Genomic DNA, 19,273 nt, shown 5'->3' with positions numbered 1-19,273 from the left:
GAGGAAAACTGACAAAGCGAAGAGTCTCAAAACTACACAAACACAGGTGTGTATCAGGTGTCTCATGAGTGTATTTAATGTTCTATCAGTGAGTGACAAGAACAAGAAAAAGGACAGAAGAGGAAGAAGAGAGCTTAAATTTAAATGGAAGGATGCTTTTTTAAAGCTTACATGTAAGTCCTCATGTTCCCTAATCAAATATTGGATCTGTACATGTGACATTATGTTTTTCCACATTGTGAAACCTGCTGCTAAACAAACTGAGGAAGAGTAACTGGGTTATTTAAAGACTTCATGTAAAATCCTCTGCAGGCTAGGGCCGGATAAACAGGTTAGTTTACTCGTGTTTACTGTGATGTAAAAAGTAAAAACAGTGTGTGACTGGTGCAGAGTGGCTATGAATTAATGGTCACAGTTAGCTTACATCAAATGTAGCAGAGATTGATATGAACTTTAGCTGATGATGCTGGGATTCCCTGACTGAATTCCCCCTTCATAGCAACTTTATACCATGTAGAAAACAGACAGTATAAACGGTGTGCAGCCAGTAAACGGACAGAACAACTCATGAACACTATGAAAATCTACTGAAGCTCTCAATAGAAATTATTGTGAGTTTAAATTCTTTTCCACTGAGACATTACAGCTAATTTTAGGTTCCCCCGCCTGCTGAATCCACATTACCCCCTGACTGCACATATTTATTGTTTAGAGGCAAAGTCAGCCTCTGCAATGTATTTTTAACACTAGGATCTGTACTTCTAAAGTAAAGACATACGTTTATTATACTAAGAAATTAGTCACAAGGAATAACCCCAATGAAAACATATTTATTTTAGTTTTTCCTTTTAAAAAAGCCACGCCCACCACATCTATTTAACCTGTTCATCTGGCTCACCTGGCTGCAGAAAAGCCTCGCCTGGTGTTTTTCCAGTGTGACACTGATCCACTTCAGCCTTGACACAAAAGTCTCCTTTTAAGTAACATACTGCATTACTTTTGATAAAAGTCTTCTGTGTAATATGTGTAATAACTTTTTTACTTTACTTTTTTGAGTAAACACTGATCACAACTAGGGATGGGTACCGGTGTCCGGTGCCATGATGGCACCGGTTCTGACATAAACGGTAGTAACCAGACCGAAAGGCAGCGCACATTTCGGTGCTTTATTTTGGTGCTTTTTTTCCTGAGATGTGATACACTTTGGATTCTAGACAATCATTTTACCTTTGCGAGTGTAGTAGGCGGGCCCAGGTACGTACGTTCTTTTAGAGCAGAGCTACAGATTAAAAATGCCCAAGGCGAAGTGGTCAAAAGTCTGGCCGGTAAATGTCTGTTTTGATTTTGGTGAAAATCTCATGAGGTTTCAAAGTTGAAGTAATGATAATGGAAGTTTGTAAGTTACAGTACTGGGTTGGAGTCCTAAGGAAAAGGAAAACAGTGAAATTGGGTTGGAGTCCCAAGTAGGAAAGTTAGGGAATTGGTCATTTTGTGGGTTAAAGTCCCCATTGGTCATCAGGTTAGATCTGCGTCAGTCATACACTTTTTCTGAGGTGTTGATTGTTGTTTCACATTATTATAAATTTTTCAAGAATGGCAGTGCGGCTGCTAGGGAGCGCATAGTTCAGAGGTGACGCTTGCCAAAGCCACGGACGCGTAGGCTTTGTCCTCTTTAAAAAGAGGGATAGTCCAGTTTGGCTGCTGTGGAGAATTGGGACACTAAATAAGCTAAGAGTTTGAGTCTCTTTGTCTGCGCTTTTTTGGGTAGCAGAGGTGCGTCCTCGGGTCTTGGAGACTTTTAAATTAACTTAGGGATGTTAGAGATTAGACCAGAAACAGTTAGAGTCTGATAATGGTGAATTGATCGCAAAAAAACAGGGTTTTATCCGTTTAAACGGTTATAGTAAATTTGTCGAAATTGTGTAGGTGTTGAAATGTCAGGCCTGAGAGTGGTTGTAAATATAAGACATCTTTGTAATATAAAATAAGAGATCTCTGTGTGAAAGGAGACTGTCAGTCTGGTGACTGTGTGTGTGTGAAAATTAGTAAGCAGTGAACTGTTTAAACCATAGTTGGTTTTACAAATACTGCTGAAAACATTGTCGAATGTGTGTTTAAGATGCCATTTATGTTTGTTAGAGGGTTATAAATAAAGTTTTGAGTTGCTGTAGTGGATGTATAGTAATTGACTGAGTTTTGATATATATATAAATATATTGAGTGCATTGTATATGCTTAAGACTAACACATTACTTTCAGTAGTAACCTATCATCAGCAATAAATGCTGGTGTGTTTTATTTTTTCCATTTTATGTGTGTGCTGTGAGAATTAATAGAGGTTTCAATTGTTTTTCTTTGACTTGCTCTTTCTGATTATGAAAAGCATGTCTGATAAAATACTCTCAGGAAAGCGTATTTTGAGTTATATTCCTCAACTCCTGTCACAGTTTAAGTGTGTGAATGCTGTGAGTAGTAGGTTTTGAGTGATTGGGTGTGATTTGTACAAAAATAATAAATAAGTAATAATAACACTACGAAAGTTGATAGTAGAGTGAGTGAAAAAGTGGAAGTTTGAGAGAAAAGGCGGTGTGTGTCTGAAAAGAGCTCTGTTGAGCACGCTGAAGACTGTGATGTGAATGCTGACAAATGCAAAGAATTTAATATAGTTAAAAGTGTGTACGTGAAATAAGGGTGCATTGTTTTTAGATCAAGACTTAATAGAACTAAAGAGTTTGATTAGGCTGTAAAATAAGAAAGAGAAACAGAAAATATGGCTCTGAGCAGCTGTGTGTGTGAAAGGAAGGTGTGTGGACAGGAACTCTACATGCCCATAAAAGGGAAACTCACTGTGACAAGTGAGCACCCAGAGAAGAGAGACAGACGAGTTAAACTCTAGGCAGATGAAGCAAATGGAGGTTTTAAGAAAAGTATGTATGCTTTAGTGTGTCAATACAGGTGGACTTCTCTCAACCTGGAACCTTGAGTACAGCGGCAAAAGGATAGATTAACAGAATTGGGAAAAACAGGCCAGGTTTTGGCTAAAATGTTACAGCTTGACCTCTCACTTTGTCCCCATCCTGAGAAGAAGCGTAAAGGACAGTTAATTTCCTGATGAAGACCGACAGAACATCGTGGACTTGAAGAATTAACATCAGGCAAAAGGCAGTGCCACTGAAACAACACTGACGACTCCAGCAGCAGCATGAAAGAAACCGAATGATGAAAACATGCACGGTGAACTGCAGGCTGGTAAGAACAGTGTGACATGACTGTCTGAAGGCATTGAATGTGATATTTTGCCAGGCTGGGACTTGATCTAGAAGGAAAATACTGAAAAGATCAACGGAGAAGAAACAGAGAAGAAGAAAACAGTTGACTTGGGATTGTGTTTACTGGAGATTTCAAGACAATACAGGACACTGTGGAGAGAAGGACAGGGACCAGTGAGAGGTGAAGCCCAGACGAGTTCGACTGCGAGAATACAGGATATAATTGGGTTGAAATTTAAGCCGGAACTCATGATGGTTTAGAGATGTCCCCCAGATCACAACAAAGAGGTAAACAAAAAATAGAAAACAAATGTAACAAATTGTTAGATGTGAAATTATTTTTGGAAAGAATCAGAAGTGAGATAGTTTGAATTCAGAACTCAGTGAAAAGATGCATGAATTAAACCTGATTATAACCTACAGATGCAATGAAGAAAGCAGCTTACACTCCATTAACATGACCAGATATCATGTAACCAATGAAGAACATGCTTACATACATGTCATAAGTTGGTATTTCTGACCAGAGAGAGAAAAAACGGGTCGTTTAAGCACTCATGATAATAATGAAAATGTCTCAGTTGTGTTATTTTCAGGGGCAAAGCAGACCTGGATCAATTTTCCACATGCAGCGGTCGGAAGAAAGTTATAGGTTAACATCACTGGACATGTTAAGGCAAGTTTCTGGTTGAATTGTTCACAGCGCCATGTGTTCCTGAACCTCACAAGCAAGCCCTGACTCCTGGCTGAGGACCAGGAATGCTGTTATTTCAGGTGGGAAATCAAAATTTGGGTTAGCAAATTTGGGAAAGAGAAAACTGACTGCTTAAGTGGAGAATTGTGAAGGAGTCTGAAACACTGCAAAAAGCAACATGTGCAAAATCACATACATAAGCAGAAAATGCATTAACCTTACAAGGACAAGCTCATGAAGATTAATGCATAGGCATTGATTAAACCTGGCTAAGAACATAAACATACGCAATGAAAATCAGCTTGCTACTTGTATGAGTGTTAAAATGGTGTGAATGTTTGATAAAATACACTTAAAGCTTGAAGTTGAGGAATAACTCAACAAAGCTATATGACAAAGGGAGTGAGGTATGGAAAATAAAAGAAAAGTGATTAAAGTAGTTTTTATAAGAGTGACTTAGGAGTGCTCTTGTACTGAGTGATCAAAGCAAGTGATTATTATAGAAAGAAAATGAAAGTAATTCAATAATGTGGTAATGTTTAAACATATATTTCTCTTGTTACGGCAATTTCTTGAGATATGACTCAGTATGCAAATTAGCTGGAGTGAGTGATGATGAAGAGGCTTCCTGTGTGTCTGTGTGACTGAGGCTTTCAAGTGAGGAAACAGAGCAGTGACTGAGGAGGATTACTTGCTGAAATTTATTACATTATATTGGTGGGAGAATGCCAAATGCTAAAGGGGAAACATTTTTTGATATAACTCATGTTACCATTAACTGAAGAAACACATGACTGATAACTGTTCTGTTTTAAGTTTATTTTTTTATCACACAGATTGGATCATAAGTGGGGAAAACTGAGTATGAAATGTGAAGTTCAGGTTTTGTTTTTAGCAAGTTCCAAGGATGCAGGCTCTGGATGGAGCCAGGAGTTTGAAAAGACGTGACATGATGATTACATTGATTTCATTCCTTAAACACAGGTTTGCAGGGCCAGAGCACATATACCTGAGAGGAGGATGGCGGAGGTGTTTTGAGAGATGATATGACTAACCTTTTTCTTTTAATTTCCTAAGCTTGGGTGAAGCATTTTGAGTTTGACACATGAGATGTGTCAAAGAGAGGGAGTTAAGGTTTAATTTGAAATGGGTTTTAGGATTATGTTATAACTTTTGGGGTTTTTGATAATTTAGATATGGTAAAACTGAGGCAGAAATTGTTATTTTTTATGTCAAGGTTAAAGGATTAAAATGAACTGAATCCTGTTTAGAAGATAAAATGCCGGTGTTTATAAGAAGCAGTGTACAAAACTTAAAGGGAAACTGTGGGAATAAAAGATATGCTTTGGGGAAACTAGTGAAGATTGTAGGAGTAGAAAATGTTTGATTTCTTTTTGATTTCTAGAAGAAGTGGTTATAATGTAGGCTTACACAAACAGATATTACATAGATTTATTTTTAGGGTAGAGGAGAGAGCTTCTGAAGAGGATGTTAAAAATGTCGCTGACCCAGATGAATAACATTGAAGATTATATACGTAGAAATGATTTTGTCTACACATTGCGATTGTGCTCATTCGAAGTTGTTGCTTGGTCTACAGAAGGTCTTAAGCTTTGTTTGGTGCGATGTCCAGACAATCTATTGTGTAAGAGACTTAGAGCATAGAAGGCCGCACATGCTTACAAACATGTAGAATCTAGAAACGCATATATTTTGGTTAGGTCTGATAAAGTATAATGAGAAGGTATTGTTACATTAAAAGGAGCAAAATGAAATAAAAATGCTATATCAAGAACAGGTTATGACACAGGAAATGTGAGTTTTAAAATGAAGTTAGTGTTAACACACAGGACTTGTTTCTAGACAACTTTTAGCTATGATGAAATTCACGCATGAGTAATTGCTTATATGCTCAAACTTAATTGATTAAAATGGTTTTCTCTCTGATCTTTCAGTAGAATAGGCGCTTATAATGATTCTCTTGTGATCTATTGTGAAAGGTGACTTTTAGATCAGAGTTAAGGCACTTGCAGCAGCCACAGTTTTGTGTGCAGGATGCTGATGATAAGATAAGGGTAATTAGGATCATGCTTTTGATTAAAGAGTCCCAAACATGATCAGTTAGGGAGGCATAGGAAAAGGTGTTTTGTTCCCTTTGGAGGTCTCGGCGACCACAGGGCTGGCAAGGATCCTGGAGGCCGGAGACCGAAGGGAGCCACAAAAGAGGGACCCAGAAGAAGGACAGACCACTGGAGATTCACGAGTGTAAGGGGTATCTCACCGGTGTCAGTGAGTCCAGTGGTGAGGGAGGAGTGCTGAGTGCTGGGCTCAGCTCGCACTCTCATTCTCTCCAGCCTCTGACCAACTTATACTTACTTATATATTTATATATATATATATATAAGTATAAGTACTTATATACTTATACTTACTTTGTGATTGTTGTTCGAATGTTGCATGAAAATAGTTTTGTGCAGGATAAACCGTTTAGTCTGCATTAATGTGGTGCATTCACAGTACAGAACAGTGTGTGACTGCTGTGCACAATGTCTGTGGCCTCATGGTCAGATTTATGTTGCAATAAGTGTAGCAGAGATTCATATGAATTTTAGTTTATGATAATGAGATTCAGTCATTGAGCACCAAGTTTATAACAGAGTACTTCAGTGTAGGAGATGTACATCAGTATAAAAATACACAATGCAGTTAGCAGCTGACATGCTAATGATCTTTGTATCTGGATTTATTTGACAGGGACAGTGTTCATGTTCAGGGACATCAGGATAAAAACAGAAGATGGAAACCTGCCAGATTTGAGCTAAACTGCTCATTTCCATGTGTAGTCCCTGGGCAGGTCACATGACTCTATCCAACATACAAAGACACACAAGAAAAGCCAAAGAAACAAAGACAAATCCAAACAATCCATCACACTGAGTCAAAGTGATCACAGGTCTGCTTTGTTGGTGATGAGCCTTCAAAGTGGAACATGTGGACTGTTCCTTTATTACTACCACTGAAGGCCACGCCCCTCTGCTCATGTGATCATGTGGTTTGCAGGAATGCTCCTCAGAGGATCCACCTGTGCTTCCTCTCCTCTCTCCTCCACCTGTTACCGTGAGGGAACGTCCTCCATGATGGAGGAGCTGCTGGAAAGTGCTGAGAGTTTCCTCCAGAGTGAGACCTCTGTCACAGTTCAGAGGATCTACGACAGTAGAGACCTTCATGGACACTAAAAGTCTCAAACACACAACAACAACATCACACTGACTCCACTCTGACATCACTGATCAATAATCAAAGATCACACAGATCAAACTGATTGATCAGCCATCAGAGGAGTCGGATCAATGGAGCTGCTTCTGTTCCTGATGTCCCCTGTTTGATCCTGGACCTGAACTCTCCCTGCAGAGGAGACACAACACAGTCAGAGACACACACACACACAAACACACACACACACACACACACACACACACACACACAAGCACAAACCTTTAACTTTGAACTGCACTGTTTTGAATCTTATCCAGATGTTCTTGCTCTGAACTCCACAGATGTATTTCCCACTGTCTCTCTCTGTGGGATGTTTCAGGGTCAGACTGAGGTCTCCAGTTCTCAGCGGGTCTTCATTCATCTTCGTTCGGTCTCTGTAAACCTGGTGCTGTTCTTCATGCTGGTCAGAGCCGTTCTTATACACGTGGACATCTATTACTGGTTCAGGGTCATAGCGTACCCACTCTACTGTAGCATCTTCAGGCAGGTTTTGTGTGGTTCTGAAGGGCAGCTGGACAGACTCTGCCCCCTCCTCCACCTCCACCTGACAGACTGAGAGGACAACAAACACAACATGAGCTGTACAAAGTGTGATTGGTGTTCACAGAGCAGCATCATGTGACTCTTGTTCTGCACTAAATGAAGCGATGGAGTGGCGCCTCCTTCAGGCAGAGAAAAAGCTCATGGAGAGAAATAATTATTAGAGCAAAAACAAGAGTGGAGCTGCAAATAAGGCCGAGAGGAACTGCTTCAATAATCCAATTTAGAATCCTGAGAATGGAGCAGCCCTTATAGCAGCTCATAAGATGGTAAATGGCCTGTATTTGTAAAGCGTTTTTCTAGTCCCTAAGGACCCCAAAGCGCTTTACACTTTCAGTCATCCACCCATTCACACACACATCCACACACTGGTGATGGCAGCTACATTGTAGCCACAGCCACCCTGGGGCGCACAGACAGAGGCGAGGCTGCCGGACACTGGCGCCACCGGGCCCTCTGACCACCACCAGTAGGCAACGGGTGAAGTGTCTTGCCCAAGGACACAACGACCGAGACTGTCCAAGCCGGGGCTCGAACTGGCAACCTTCCGATTACAAGGAAAAACTCCCAACTCAAGTGATTGACAATGAATGCAGTACACCAGTTATTGTTCATTATGTTGTTGATATGTATATGCAAAGATGGATGTTTAAATATTCTTTATAAGTGTCACTACCCAATCCGTACCGGAAACCCAATCGGTACCCCGCATGCGCGAAAGGTGTCTACTTCCGGTCAAAGCGTTTTACGATAGTTACAGGTCAGAGTATCTGTTAGGATGTTAAGAATAACAAGTATCTCTTAAAATGTTTCCAATAATGAAGCATTTCAATATAATGTAGACAAAAACGAAAAATAAAAAGATAGTGACAGATCAGGACTCCCTGATCCTTACTGCGCATGTGCAAAGTCGGACTGTACAAATCGGATCTACCCGATTCGTACAGCGCATGTGCAGGGGTTTTCTTCTTCTTCTGTTCGTTTAATGGCAGTTTACTCCCCAGTATAAGAGGATACTGCCACCTGCTGACCGAGCAAATGAACCCTATTGTAAACTGAATTAGCGTCATTACAAACGTGTGTTAATTTTGATTTAGTGATAGTCGAGTGTGTTTATGCTTGTCTGTGTGGAGAGGATTGTTGGAATAGTGATGATGATGTCCGCTATCACTGTCAGTTGTCAGTAAACACTTTATCTGGCTGCTGAATCTACATGTGAGATATTACAAAGTCTGTATTATTAACTCTGTAATTAGGCGCCATTCTTCTTATTTTACAGCACTGTTGTTCAATCGGGGAACGCTCTCTGTTGAGGAGAAAAGCATGAATTTGTTTGTAAACGGATTATCCATTGTTTAAATGTCCCGGTAGTCGAAAAGGAGGCAGAGCTGTGGAGAAATGCTAGGAGCTAACTGGGCGCTATCTTTCAAATATATTGAATGTCGCAATGTTGGCAAAGAGAGGAAGTGACGTAAGATTTGCGCATGCGGGGTACCGATCGGGTTTCCGGTACGGATCGGGTAGTGTCAAGTGTTCTCTGTCTATGAGGTGCCCACACTTGAAAAAGACCAGACTTTGAATTTCACTCAAATTTATTTTGACCAGCTAGTTTGATAGCTGATAGGTAGGTAGGTAGGTAGGTAGGTAGGTAGGTAGGTGAAAAACCGATAGCCCGTCTAGCTCAAAGTCTTCCTCACAGTGGAAAGTGGATTGCTTGTTTGCTGTCCTCTCAGTATGTCGCACTTGGGTCAAATGACTGCTGCATGCATTTTAAGGTCTACTAGGCACGCCAGCCCTTGATTGCTCTAATTCAGCTCACCTGGCGGAGCGGCGCACACCAGGCCGCGCTTAGCTGTAGATTGCACAAGGTCTAAATCAGCGGCCATGCACAAGCAGCAGCACAGAGCAGGTAGTGGGCAGGAGGAGGAAGAGAAGAGTAACAGCCACACCTACTAGGTCAGCGCGACACCTCCCACTCGATCTTTGCTCAGCACTGCCTGGAAGATCGCACTCAGGTGGGCTGGTCCCTTGCTTGATCTTCCACCGGTAAAAGGACCACAAGACGCCGGATGTCCCGATGTAAAATGGTGCCCAGCTCAGGACTTCTGGTAGCAGATTTTGGACTCTTGACTGCAATGCTGGAACTTGGAGAGACCCTCACATGCACATCTCGAACAATCCCTCTGGAATCAGGATTCACGCTGATGACTTTTGCGAGTCTGAACTGCCCTCTAAGGGCATTTTGGTCGCAGAGCCAAACTATGTCTCCAACAGCAATGTTCCTCTCTGCAGTATGCCACTTACTGCGGATGAACAGGTTTGGTCCAGCGAGTTGGCTCCAGGACCTCCAGAAGTTGTTGACCATGGTTTGTACTTCTTTCAGCCTTTTTAAAGGATAATTTGTGAAGTCGATAGTTTTGAAGTCCCCACTTTGTGTGGCTCGACCAAGTAACAGATTATTCGGCGTGATGTAATCAATGCGATCTTCTCGGCTCTGAATTCTGGCATCAATGGGTCTCTCATTTGCAAGGTTGGCAGCTAGCTGGAGTGCTGTCAGAAACTCACTGAAGGTAAGAGCCTCCGCATTGCCAAGCGTATGAAGGGCTCTCTTGGTAACTCTGACAGCAGCTTCGGCGGCCCCATTTCAGTGAGGTGAGTCAGCAGAAAGAATCTTCCATGCCCAGGTGGTCTCATTTTTGGCAGAGTATTCTTCAAGTGACTCCTTGTTTTGCTGTCTGAGGTAAGCATACATTTCTTCTAATATAGGTTTGGCGCCGACAAAGTTTGTGCCAGGATCTGACCAGATTTTTCGGGGATGGCCTCGGACAGAGGTGAACCTCTGGTAGGCAAGCAGGAAGTTCTCTGTTGATAGTGTGCTCGCTAGTTCGACATGAATGGCTCGGCTTGCCATACAGCAAAACACAACTCCCCAAACTTTCATGGTCACTCTTCTCTTGACATCATCCCTCACATGATAGGGTCCAAACAGGTCGACAGATGTGAATTCGAATGGTGCAGCAGGATTTGACCTCTCTTCAGGTAAGTCTCCCATTACTTGCTTACAGGTTCTTGCCTTTGCCTTCTTGCAGATGATGCACTGGTCAACAACCTTTTGGGCAATAATTCTTCCTCTGACAACTCAAGCCTTCATTCTCATCCGCAGTAAGGTTCCTGCCACTCCGTCATGTCCCTCGCTGTGTGCTTCTCTGGCGAGGAGGGTGGATAACCAGGCTTGGAATGGTAGAAGGGGAACGGCTTTGCGGTCTTTTTTGAAGGTCTGGATTCTGCCACCACAAACTAGAAGTCCACTTGTTTGGTCTCTGTAAACGACTAGTCTGTCTGTTGTGGTGCTTGGGAAGTTGACGCCCTTTTGTGCTGCTAGGCAAAGGTCTCGAAAAGCATCTCGTCTCTCGCTGACTGTGAGGACACCTGAAGATGGTACTACCTCCCACTTTTCTTGGTCTCTGGTCTTGGATCTCATGAACTTTTTTGCAACCCTCCAGACCCACGCCACCGTCCCAATCAGCCTTCTCAGGTTGCTGAATCGCCTTTCGTTGATTAGCTGTTGGGTTGCCTCTCCTGCCAGTGGTCTTCTCGACTCTACGTGTGCTGAGTCCTGAGCTGCCTTGATGTGGAGTCTGGTAAGGACTGCAACAAAAGTCTTTTTCTGTAGCTTTGTGACCTTTTCTCGAGCTTGGGCAGCAACTTCTCCGGCGGATTTCTTCAGCCACTCATCTTCAGGAAGTTGGAGAAACTTTGGACCCGACTGCCACTCAGAGTCCTCGGTTAGGACATTTGGACTGGCCCCTCTGGTGAGAATGTCTGCAATGTTTGCTGACCCGGGAATCCACCACCAATCTTGGACATCAGTGCTACTCTGGATTTCACCAACGCGGTTTGCGAAGAAGGTCTGGAAACCGTAGCTCTCACGCTGGATTGCACCCAAGACTGTTTGGCTGTCGACGAGGTGGTACCATTTTTTGACCTGGATTCTGCAGTGTCTCTGGAAGTAGGTCTTCAGACGGGCAGCAAAGACGGCGCCACACATCTCTGCTTTAATAGGATCGCCTTTGTGGTTGAGAGGCGTCAGTTTGGCTTTGGACTCTACTAGTCTCACGATGACACTATGGCTGCAGCTCAAGCGAAGGTACATCACTGCGCCATATGCATGTTCACTGCCATCAGAGAACGTGATGGCACTGGGCTCTGCACAGGGATCTGGTGGAGTCAGGGCTCTAGTGAAATGCAGTTTCTTCAGGTCAGCATACTCTTCCAGAAGCTTTATGGCATCTTCTCGGAGACCTTCAGACAAGGCTGCATCCCATGTGTCTTTAAAGCAGTGCTTTACTTTTGCTTCTTGGAAAGCTCTCCTTACCAGGATGGTACCCTTTTGTTTGACGGGAGTCACAAGACCGAGTGGGTCATATAGGCCGGAGACTTGGCTTAGCAGTTCTCGCCTGGTGTGTGGATCAGGTGTTTGCTCTCTGACTTCTTCTCTGAGCAGGTCTTGACCAAGGCGCATTTTCCTCCTTTTCTTTGAGAAGTTCACTGCAACCATGACATGAAGCTTGTCATCATTGATGGTGTAGCCAAGGCCAAGGGCTTTGTTGTCATCTTCCGTCAGCTGGTTTGGCAGGATCATAGTCTTTGGCTCTGATCGAGGCAACTCTTTCTTTGACTCCTCCCTCCCACTTTGACTGGAGTAGACCCAAGGCTTCATGTAGAATCCTCCAGCTCTCAGGATGTGCTCGATGTTGGCTGTTAGGCGTCTCAGATGGTCAAGGTCATTGTGTGATGTCAGGATGTCATCGACATAAGCATCTTCTTCCAGCACACGTTTCTCTTCTTTGAAGTGACTGAATGAAGGTAGGTTTGCAGTTTCTCTCATGGCGACTTGGGCTACGCAACCAGCAGGTTTGTCTCCAATATTGACTCTTGTTATGGCATAGTCTTCTATGTCTGCATCTTCTGTGTCACGCCACAAGAATCTGTGCAAGTGGACCTCTCGATCTTCCAGCCAGACAGAGTTGTACATCTTGCGGATGTCACCAAGGGCTGAGTAGACACCAGCTCGGAACCTCAGCAGGACAGCTCTTATCGGGTTCAGGACATCAGGACCTTTGATGAGGATGTCATTCAGGCTGAGGCCTCTGTACTTCTGGCTGCTGTTCCACACCAACCTCACTGGGGTAGAGACCGAGTGTGGATTTTAGCGCGATGAGGTGGCTTATATACCATACTGGCCCAGTCCAACTCTGCAGGCCTTCTTTGGACAGCTTCACTGCAGCTCTGCGGTTTACCATCTCATGAACTTGTGCAGCATAGGCCGACTTCCATTCAGGTTCTTTAGATAGCTTCATCTCAGTTCTGATGAATGTTGCTTCTACCGCTTTCCTGTTATTTGGCAAGGTTGCTGGATCTTCTACCCATGGGTATTTGGCGTGCCAATGTGGTTCACTGCTGTGGTCATCTCCAGTTGAATAAGTCAGGCCATTCCTCACGATCTCCATCTCCCTCTCTTCTGCGAGCGTCATTTCTTTACCCCCTGGCTGGCAGCTCCCACAACGACACCCTCCACATCTCGGCTGGCAAGCGGCTCCGATGCTGTCCCACCTCCACCACTTCAGAAAGTCTCTGCTGCTGGTAGCTGTGGTGGATAGAGTCTCAGGGTGATCAGGATGCTGACAGGAAGCTAGGTCTTTAGTGAACTCTTGGTACTTGAATGCAGCAGCTCTCATTGATCTTGCGAAGTGAGTCTTGGAGGTGTGGGCCATCAAAGTGACTTCCTCAAAGAGATCTGGATGCGTGCCCCCAATTGTCTTGCCAAGTGGACCGTCCCAGAGAACCAGGTCACCGATGGAGCGGATCTTTTGGGGCACCAGCTGGCCTTCTTTATGGCTGATTAGAAGCTGGATCTCTCTGGGTCTGATGAGGTCTTGGAGAGGGATGTCAGGGAAGATCTTCTGTAGCTTCTGAGGTGGAACATGTCTTTTCACTTCAGCAATCTTGTCAAGACCATAGCAAACTAACTGGTGAGGCTTTAAAGTTCCTCTTGAGGTGTTGACACGGATCTTGAGAAGGTAGCGCTTGGTTGCCACAGACACCTTCATACCTCCGACACCCTGGATGACAAGCATGACGTCTTCACTGCGAAGGTTGAGCTTACTTGCAGCTTTATGGGTTATGTAGTTTGTGTCAGATGCTAGATCAATCAGTGTCCCAATTCTCTGCCCATCATTGGCGATGACGTCAAGGAGCATCAGGATCACAGGGTACTCTTTTAGACCAGTCTCCTCCAGTAGACCTCTCTCTGCTGCCACGGAGTTGAAGGCTCGTGATGAGACGTTGCAGAAAGCTTCTCGACACCGCTGCGCTAGCTCTGGCGATAGTTTAGAGATGAACTCTTCTTGAACCTCTGTGTTCCTCCTCCCTTCAGCTCTCGCCGGACCAGACTTGGGCCTTTGTGATAAGGGTCGTGGCAAGGGACAAAGAAGGTAATGATGCTGGTCTTTGCATTCTGGATTTCCACACAGGTAAGTCGTCTTTCTGCAGGGTTCGTCGTGGATCTCGAGGCACCTCTTGCAGGCTCCAAGTTGCTGCACTGCATCTTTTTTCTCCTGTAACTTTGTGTTGGTTCTAAACCGTCTGCAGATGTAGCGCTTTCTCTTGTGCTTCGGGTCCCCACAGATGATGCAGCCTGCTGGATCAGTACTGGATTTAACTGACTTGGTACGGGCGTACTTTATTGGGAACTTTGTTCTCTCCTTGGCAGGGTCGATGTCCCTCAGCTGGTCTAACTGCTCGTAGATGGACTCTTGAGATTGGAGGTACGCAAGCAGCTTGTCAAACCGGTTCTGATGAGTCACTGCATTCTTTGGATCAGCAGCGTGGGTAAGCCAGTCTTTCTTTAGGGACTCAGGCAGCTTGCTCTCAATAGACAATCATAGAGGGCCTTTTCAACTGCGTGGATAAGCTCTTTAATTCTTCTAGGCTGGTTGCTACGGACAGGAGGGATAGCTTGAAGCTCCTCAATGATTTCAATGGTGATGGTGGCTTGATTTCCATAGCGGTTCTCAAGGACTCTGAAGATCTCATCGGCCGAGGTGTATGTGGACAGGCGCAGATCTTTGGCCACTTTATCATCGAGGCTATCGAGAAGTTGGAATTTCTTTACTTCCATGGACGTGGTTGGTTCACCTTGCTTTTGCAGAGCCTCCCATTCCTTCCACCATCCGTAGAACTCACGCTGGCTGCCGGTGAACTTTGGTAAAGCTGTGGCTTTCAGTTTTATGGCTGCAACCGGGGCCGCATTGCGGACTGTGACAATTGCTTGGTCGGAATCTCTTCTAATTTTCTCTGCTTTGATCAGGGCTGCCTTCCCTGACACCAGCTTTGGAAGGCAGGTTTCGAGCTCCATTAGTCGACGATCACAATCTCGCCCCTCAGCAGGTGGAGCCCAGCGGTTCCATGTCTGGTGTGCCTGCTTAGCTTTCTTCACCAGTTCTTCCAGATGGTGGAGCATAAAATCATATGCCTCCAGTGGTGTATCAGGCTGAGTGGATGTGACGTTCTTACACACCATTTCTGCTGATTTTAGAGCAAGGGTCAGTTCTTTTTCACCATATGATGTCCACAGTGTCTCTCTGATCAGGTGCTTCACCTCCTTCAACTTCTGCTCACATTCTTTCTCCGTTTTCTCGACGTCTGCTCTCTGTTGGCCCATCAGCTCCGGTGTGCCCTCTGCTTCACACTGCGTGATGTAGGCAGCCTCAAGCTCCTCATTCACGTCAATCACTTTGGAGCCCTCTGCTGTGAGTCTCTTGAAGGAATCCTGCAGCTCCTCTACAGACATATCCATGTGGGTCCAGTCTCTTTGCAGTGGTTCGCTCCATTTTCAGCTCTTCGAGTGACTTGGACTCAGCCATGCTGCTTTCTTGGTTATTGATTGGACAGGCAAACGGCAAGTTGTGATTTCCTCCAGGCCCCCAGGTGGAGTCTTCTCCGTCTTTGTGGTGAGCTTTTGTGGAGTCTTCACTGGTCAAGGCCGGTTTCTTTACTGGCCAGGGCGGTTTTTCACTGTCAAGTGTTCTCTGTCTGTGAGGTGCCCACACTTGAAAAGGACCAGACTTTGAATTTCACTCAAATTTATTTTGACCAGCTAGTTTGATAGCTGATAGGTAGGTAGGTAGGTAGGTAGGTAGGTAGGTAGGTGAAAAACCGATAGCCCGTCTAGCTCAAAGTCTTCCTCACAGTGGAAAGTGGATTGCTTGTTTGCTGTCCTCTCAGTATGTCGCACTCGGGTCAAATGACTGCTGCATGCATTTTAAGGTCTACTAGGCACGCCAGCCCTTGATTGCTCTAATTCAGCTCACCTGGCGGAGCGGCGCACACCAGGCCGCGCTTAGCTGTAGATTGCACAAGGTCTAAATCAGCGGCCATGCACAAGCAGCAGAACAGAGCAGGTAGTGGGCAGGAGGAGGAAGAGAAGAGTAACAGCCACACCTACTAGGTCAGCGCGACAGGTAGCGACAATAAGACATCTTTGAGTTTATGTTAACCACTGTTGCTGTAATATAGTTGCCCTAATGGCAGCTTATTTGTTATATCAGACTGCAGGCAACACTGTCTATTAAGGTGACAAAAAAACAGCTGACTTCAACAGTTAAGCAAAGTGGAACCCTTTTGTCCTCCTTCCTGTATTCTGACCAATACACCATCTTGTTGGCTGCTAAGAAACTAGACATAACACTGCTATTCCAGAACACATGCACTCTGTCTTTGCCCATACTCTGCAACATTTTAGAAAAGTTTCTGGGCAGAATACGATCCTGTGCAGAGGCCAACACCATCCTTATCCACGTGGGCACAAAGCATATTCCAAAAAGTCTAAGAAACTTTGAAAGAAAAGCTTCTGGACTTCTTTAAGTTTCTTGAAGACATTTCACTTCTCATCCGAGAAGCTTCTACAGTTCTAAGAGCAATTGGTGGACAGTCCCAGATTTGCATTGAGCATTCGTGCTAACAGCCAGAAATGTCCAGACGTTTACATTGGAAAACATAAAGAGCCACCTCGACAGGACAAGACTGAGCTGTACATCTGAATCTCAAGGACAAAGATCACACTTTTGAGGATGCAAAGGTTCACATTCTGGACAGAGAGGGGTGAAAGAAACCATCTATGTCCACCATGGACCAGGAGACATCTTTCTGCAGCAGATGTTCTCCACTTCAACCAATCAAGAGACAGACACTCTCTGCTAACATATCATATGGAGTCCAGCAAGCAGGAAACACTCCATCAAGTACCCGCTGACCACTATTTCCACGGTTCTCTGTCTTCTGGCTGTGCCCCTGAATTCTGATTTCAGTGACAGTTTTGGCTTTCAGTCATCATCAAAACACTTTGTTTCATTCATGTTGCTCTGAAGCTTTCCTTTCTTCTCATTGACGTGTTAGGAAGCAATCACAGCCCTTTCCTTTACAGCGCTCTGCTTTCACCCCTCCCTAAAAGCCCAAATTCACTCTCGGTTTAGTTCAGCTGGAGCCAAGATGACACATAGGGCCTTTGGTCCATGAGATCTATCTAGGAGACATCAGTAACATCAGGTTTGTGTAAGCCGTCCTGTAGAACGCTTACATACAGCAGCTTCTGTCTCTGATCTCTGAGTATCTCTCAGCTTCAGCTGGGACTCCACCCAGGTGTTGGTTGGTTGTTGGCACAGGTGTAGAGCTGCTGCAGTGACTCACAGCTGCTTTCATCCAGTTTAACACACATGAAAATCCACCAAATATCAAAATAGAAACAGAAAAAACTTCAACCCACATTTTGACCGGTATCTACAGCACTGACCTCGGACTTTCAGCTCCACCGTTCTCTTCAGCAGGAGATTTCCCTCTCTGTTGTAGACGGTGCAGGTGTAGGTCCTGTTGTCATAGTCTGAGGGGTGTTTCAGAGTCAGACTGAGGTCTCCAGTTTTCAGCAGGTTTTCATTCATCTTCGTTTTGTCTCTATAAAACTCGCTCTGTTTTTCAGGCTGGTCAGAGCCGTTCTCAAACACATGGACCTTATTATCATTGTTGTCCATCCACTCCACTTTAGCGTCTTCAGGCAGGTGAAGTGTGGTGTTGAAGGGCAGCTGGACAGACTCCACCCCTGAATCCACCTCCACCTGGGGGACTGAGAGGACAACAAAGCACAACATGAGCTTGGATGGAGACATTTGTGTTGACTCTAACAGGCTGAATGCTGCTGCTTCACTGGGAGCTCACTGTTAGATAGAAAGTGGTCAGTGTGAAGAGGAGACGCAGCAGAAAGATGAAGACTGACAGGAAGAAAGCAGTGAACAGACTGTTGGAGCTGCTGTTAGTGGGACAGGACTTTATTCAGTCTCTGAGGACCAGATTTGACTTGATGAAGCAGAGAAACACAGTCTGAGTGTTTCTGTCACACTCACTTCATCACACAGCTCAGTTTGACAACATTTGGAAGAATTTGATAGAAGCGTTCCTTTAGTAAAAGCACCAAGAAAACACCATGAAAACACCTCACTACACACAAAACTGCAGTACTGGCAAATTGTACATAAAGTATGAAAAGTCAAAGTACTTATTGTGCAGAACAATGTTCCCATCAGTGTTCTATGGATCAATATTACTGCTGCACATGTTTAAGGCTGAGCTCATTTCAAATCCTTTCTATTGTGTTGAATCTGCAGTAATGCATCATATTCTATAAAATCATATGTTTGTAGTGGCTGTCCTGTGAGGACCACGTATCTCTAAATAAACAGCTGTTAATGAGCTCACAAACACAGGCCTACAGCTGGATTTGAAAAAGTCCATTCAATAGAAAATCAACAATCACAGCTGGATTCACTACCCCATTTATACAAAACTGCTCAAAGACGTCCTGACATTAATTCATGCTTCAAATCATATGATCAACCTATCTCTAATAATTTGTACCACAGGCCTTCAAGCTGACAGTAGGTAAAGCGTTACATAAAAAGCATCTCTTTTAATCTCAATCCACATTTTGACCTGTATCTACAGCACTGACCTCTGACTTTCAGCTCCACTTGTTTCTCCATCAGGATGTTTCCCTCCCTGCTGTAGACGGTGCAGGTGTAGGTGGAGTTGTCTCCATCTGTGGGGTGTTTCAGGGTCAGACTGAGGTCTCCAGGTTCCAGTAAGTTTCTCTTCATCTTTGTTCGGTTCTTGTATTTATCGTCCTGTTCTTCAGGCTGGTCAGAGCCGTTCTCATACACGTGGACCTTCCTGTTGTTTGCATCCTTCCACTCCACTTTAGCATCTTTAGGCAGACAAACTGTGGTTTTGCAGATCAGCTGGACAGACTCCACCCCTGAATCCACCCCCACCTGGTAAACTGAGAGGACAACAAAGCACAACATGAGCTGTAGTGAAGTTACTAATGTTCTCCTTATGACCTGTTACAGAGGACTTATTTCTGTGCTTGTCCTGTTAGACCTCAGTG

General features: G+C 44.3%; 2 protein-coding genes across 5 annotated transcripts in view; one reads left to right on the top strand and one right to left on the bottom strand.

The window, feature by feature from the left end:
* Positions 1 to 19,273, top strand: part of LOC102789482 (methylglutaconyl-CoA hydratase, mitochondrial-like) — a 674,272-nt gene that overhangs the window by 67,243 nt on the left and 587,756 nt on the right. The window lies entirely within an intron of this gene.
* The window catches only part of LOC148103192 (uncharacterized), a 35,295-nt gene continuing 23,298 nt past the window's right edge, over positions 7,277 to 19,273 (bottom strand). For 3 of the 4 annotated variants that reach the window (XM_087838582.1, XM_087838579.1, XM_087838580.1), the window contains 4 exons: positions 18,839 to 19,165; positions 17,630 to 17,956; positions 7,459 to 7,791; positions 7,277 to 7,368 (listed from right to left, as the gene is read on the bottom strand). In XM_087838582.1, coding sequence (XP_087694708.1) covers positions 7,277 to 7,368; positions 7,459 to 7,791; positions 17,630 to 17,956; positions 18,839 to 19,165 — 1,079 coding nt within the window. The remainder of the gene's footprint in view (positions 7,369 to 7,458; positions 7,792 to 17,629; positions 17,957 to 18,838; positions 19,166 to 19,273) is intronic. The other variant, XM_087838581.1, reaches the window with a different exon arrangement.

Source organism: Neolamprologus brichardi, chromosome 3, assembly GCF_056152115.1.
Source record: "Neolamprologus brichardi isolate AB-2024 chromosome 3, ASM5615211v1, whole genome shotgun sequence".
In the NCBI taxonomy this organism is placed as follows: Eukaryota; Metazoa; Chordata; class Actinopteri; order Cichliformes; family Cichlidae; genus Neolamprologus; species Neolamprologus brichardi.
The sequence above is the reverse complement of the archived record's forward strand: the minus strand, read 5'-3'. Positions and strand labels throughout refer to the sequence as shown.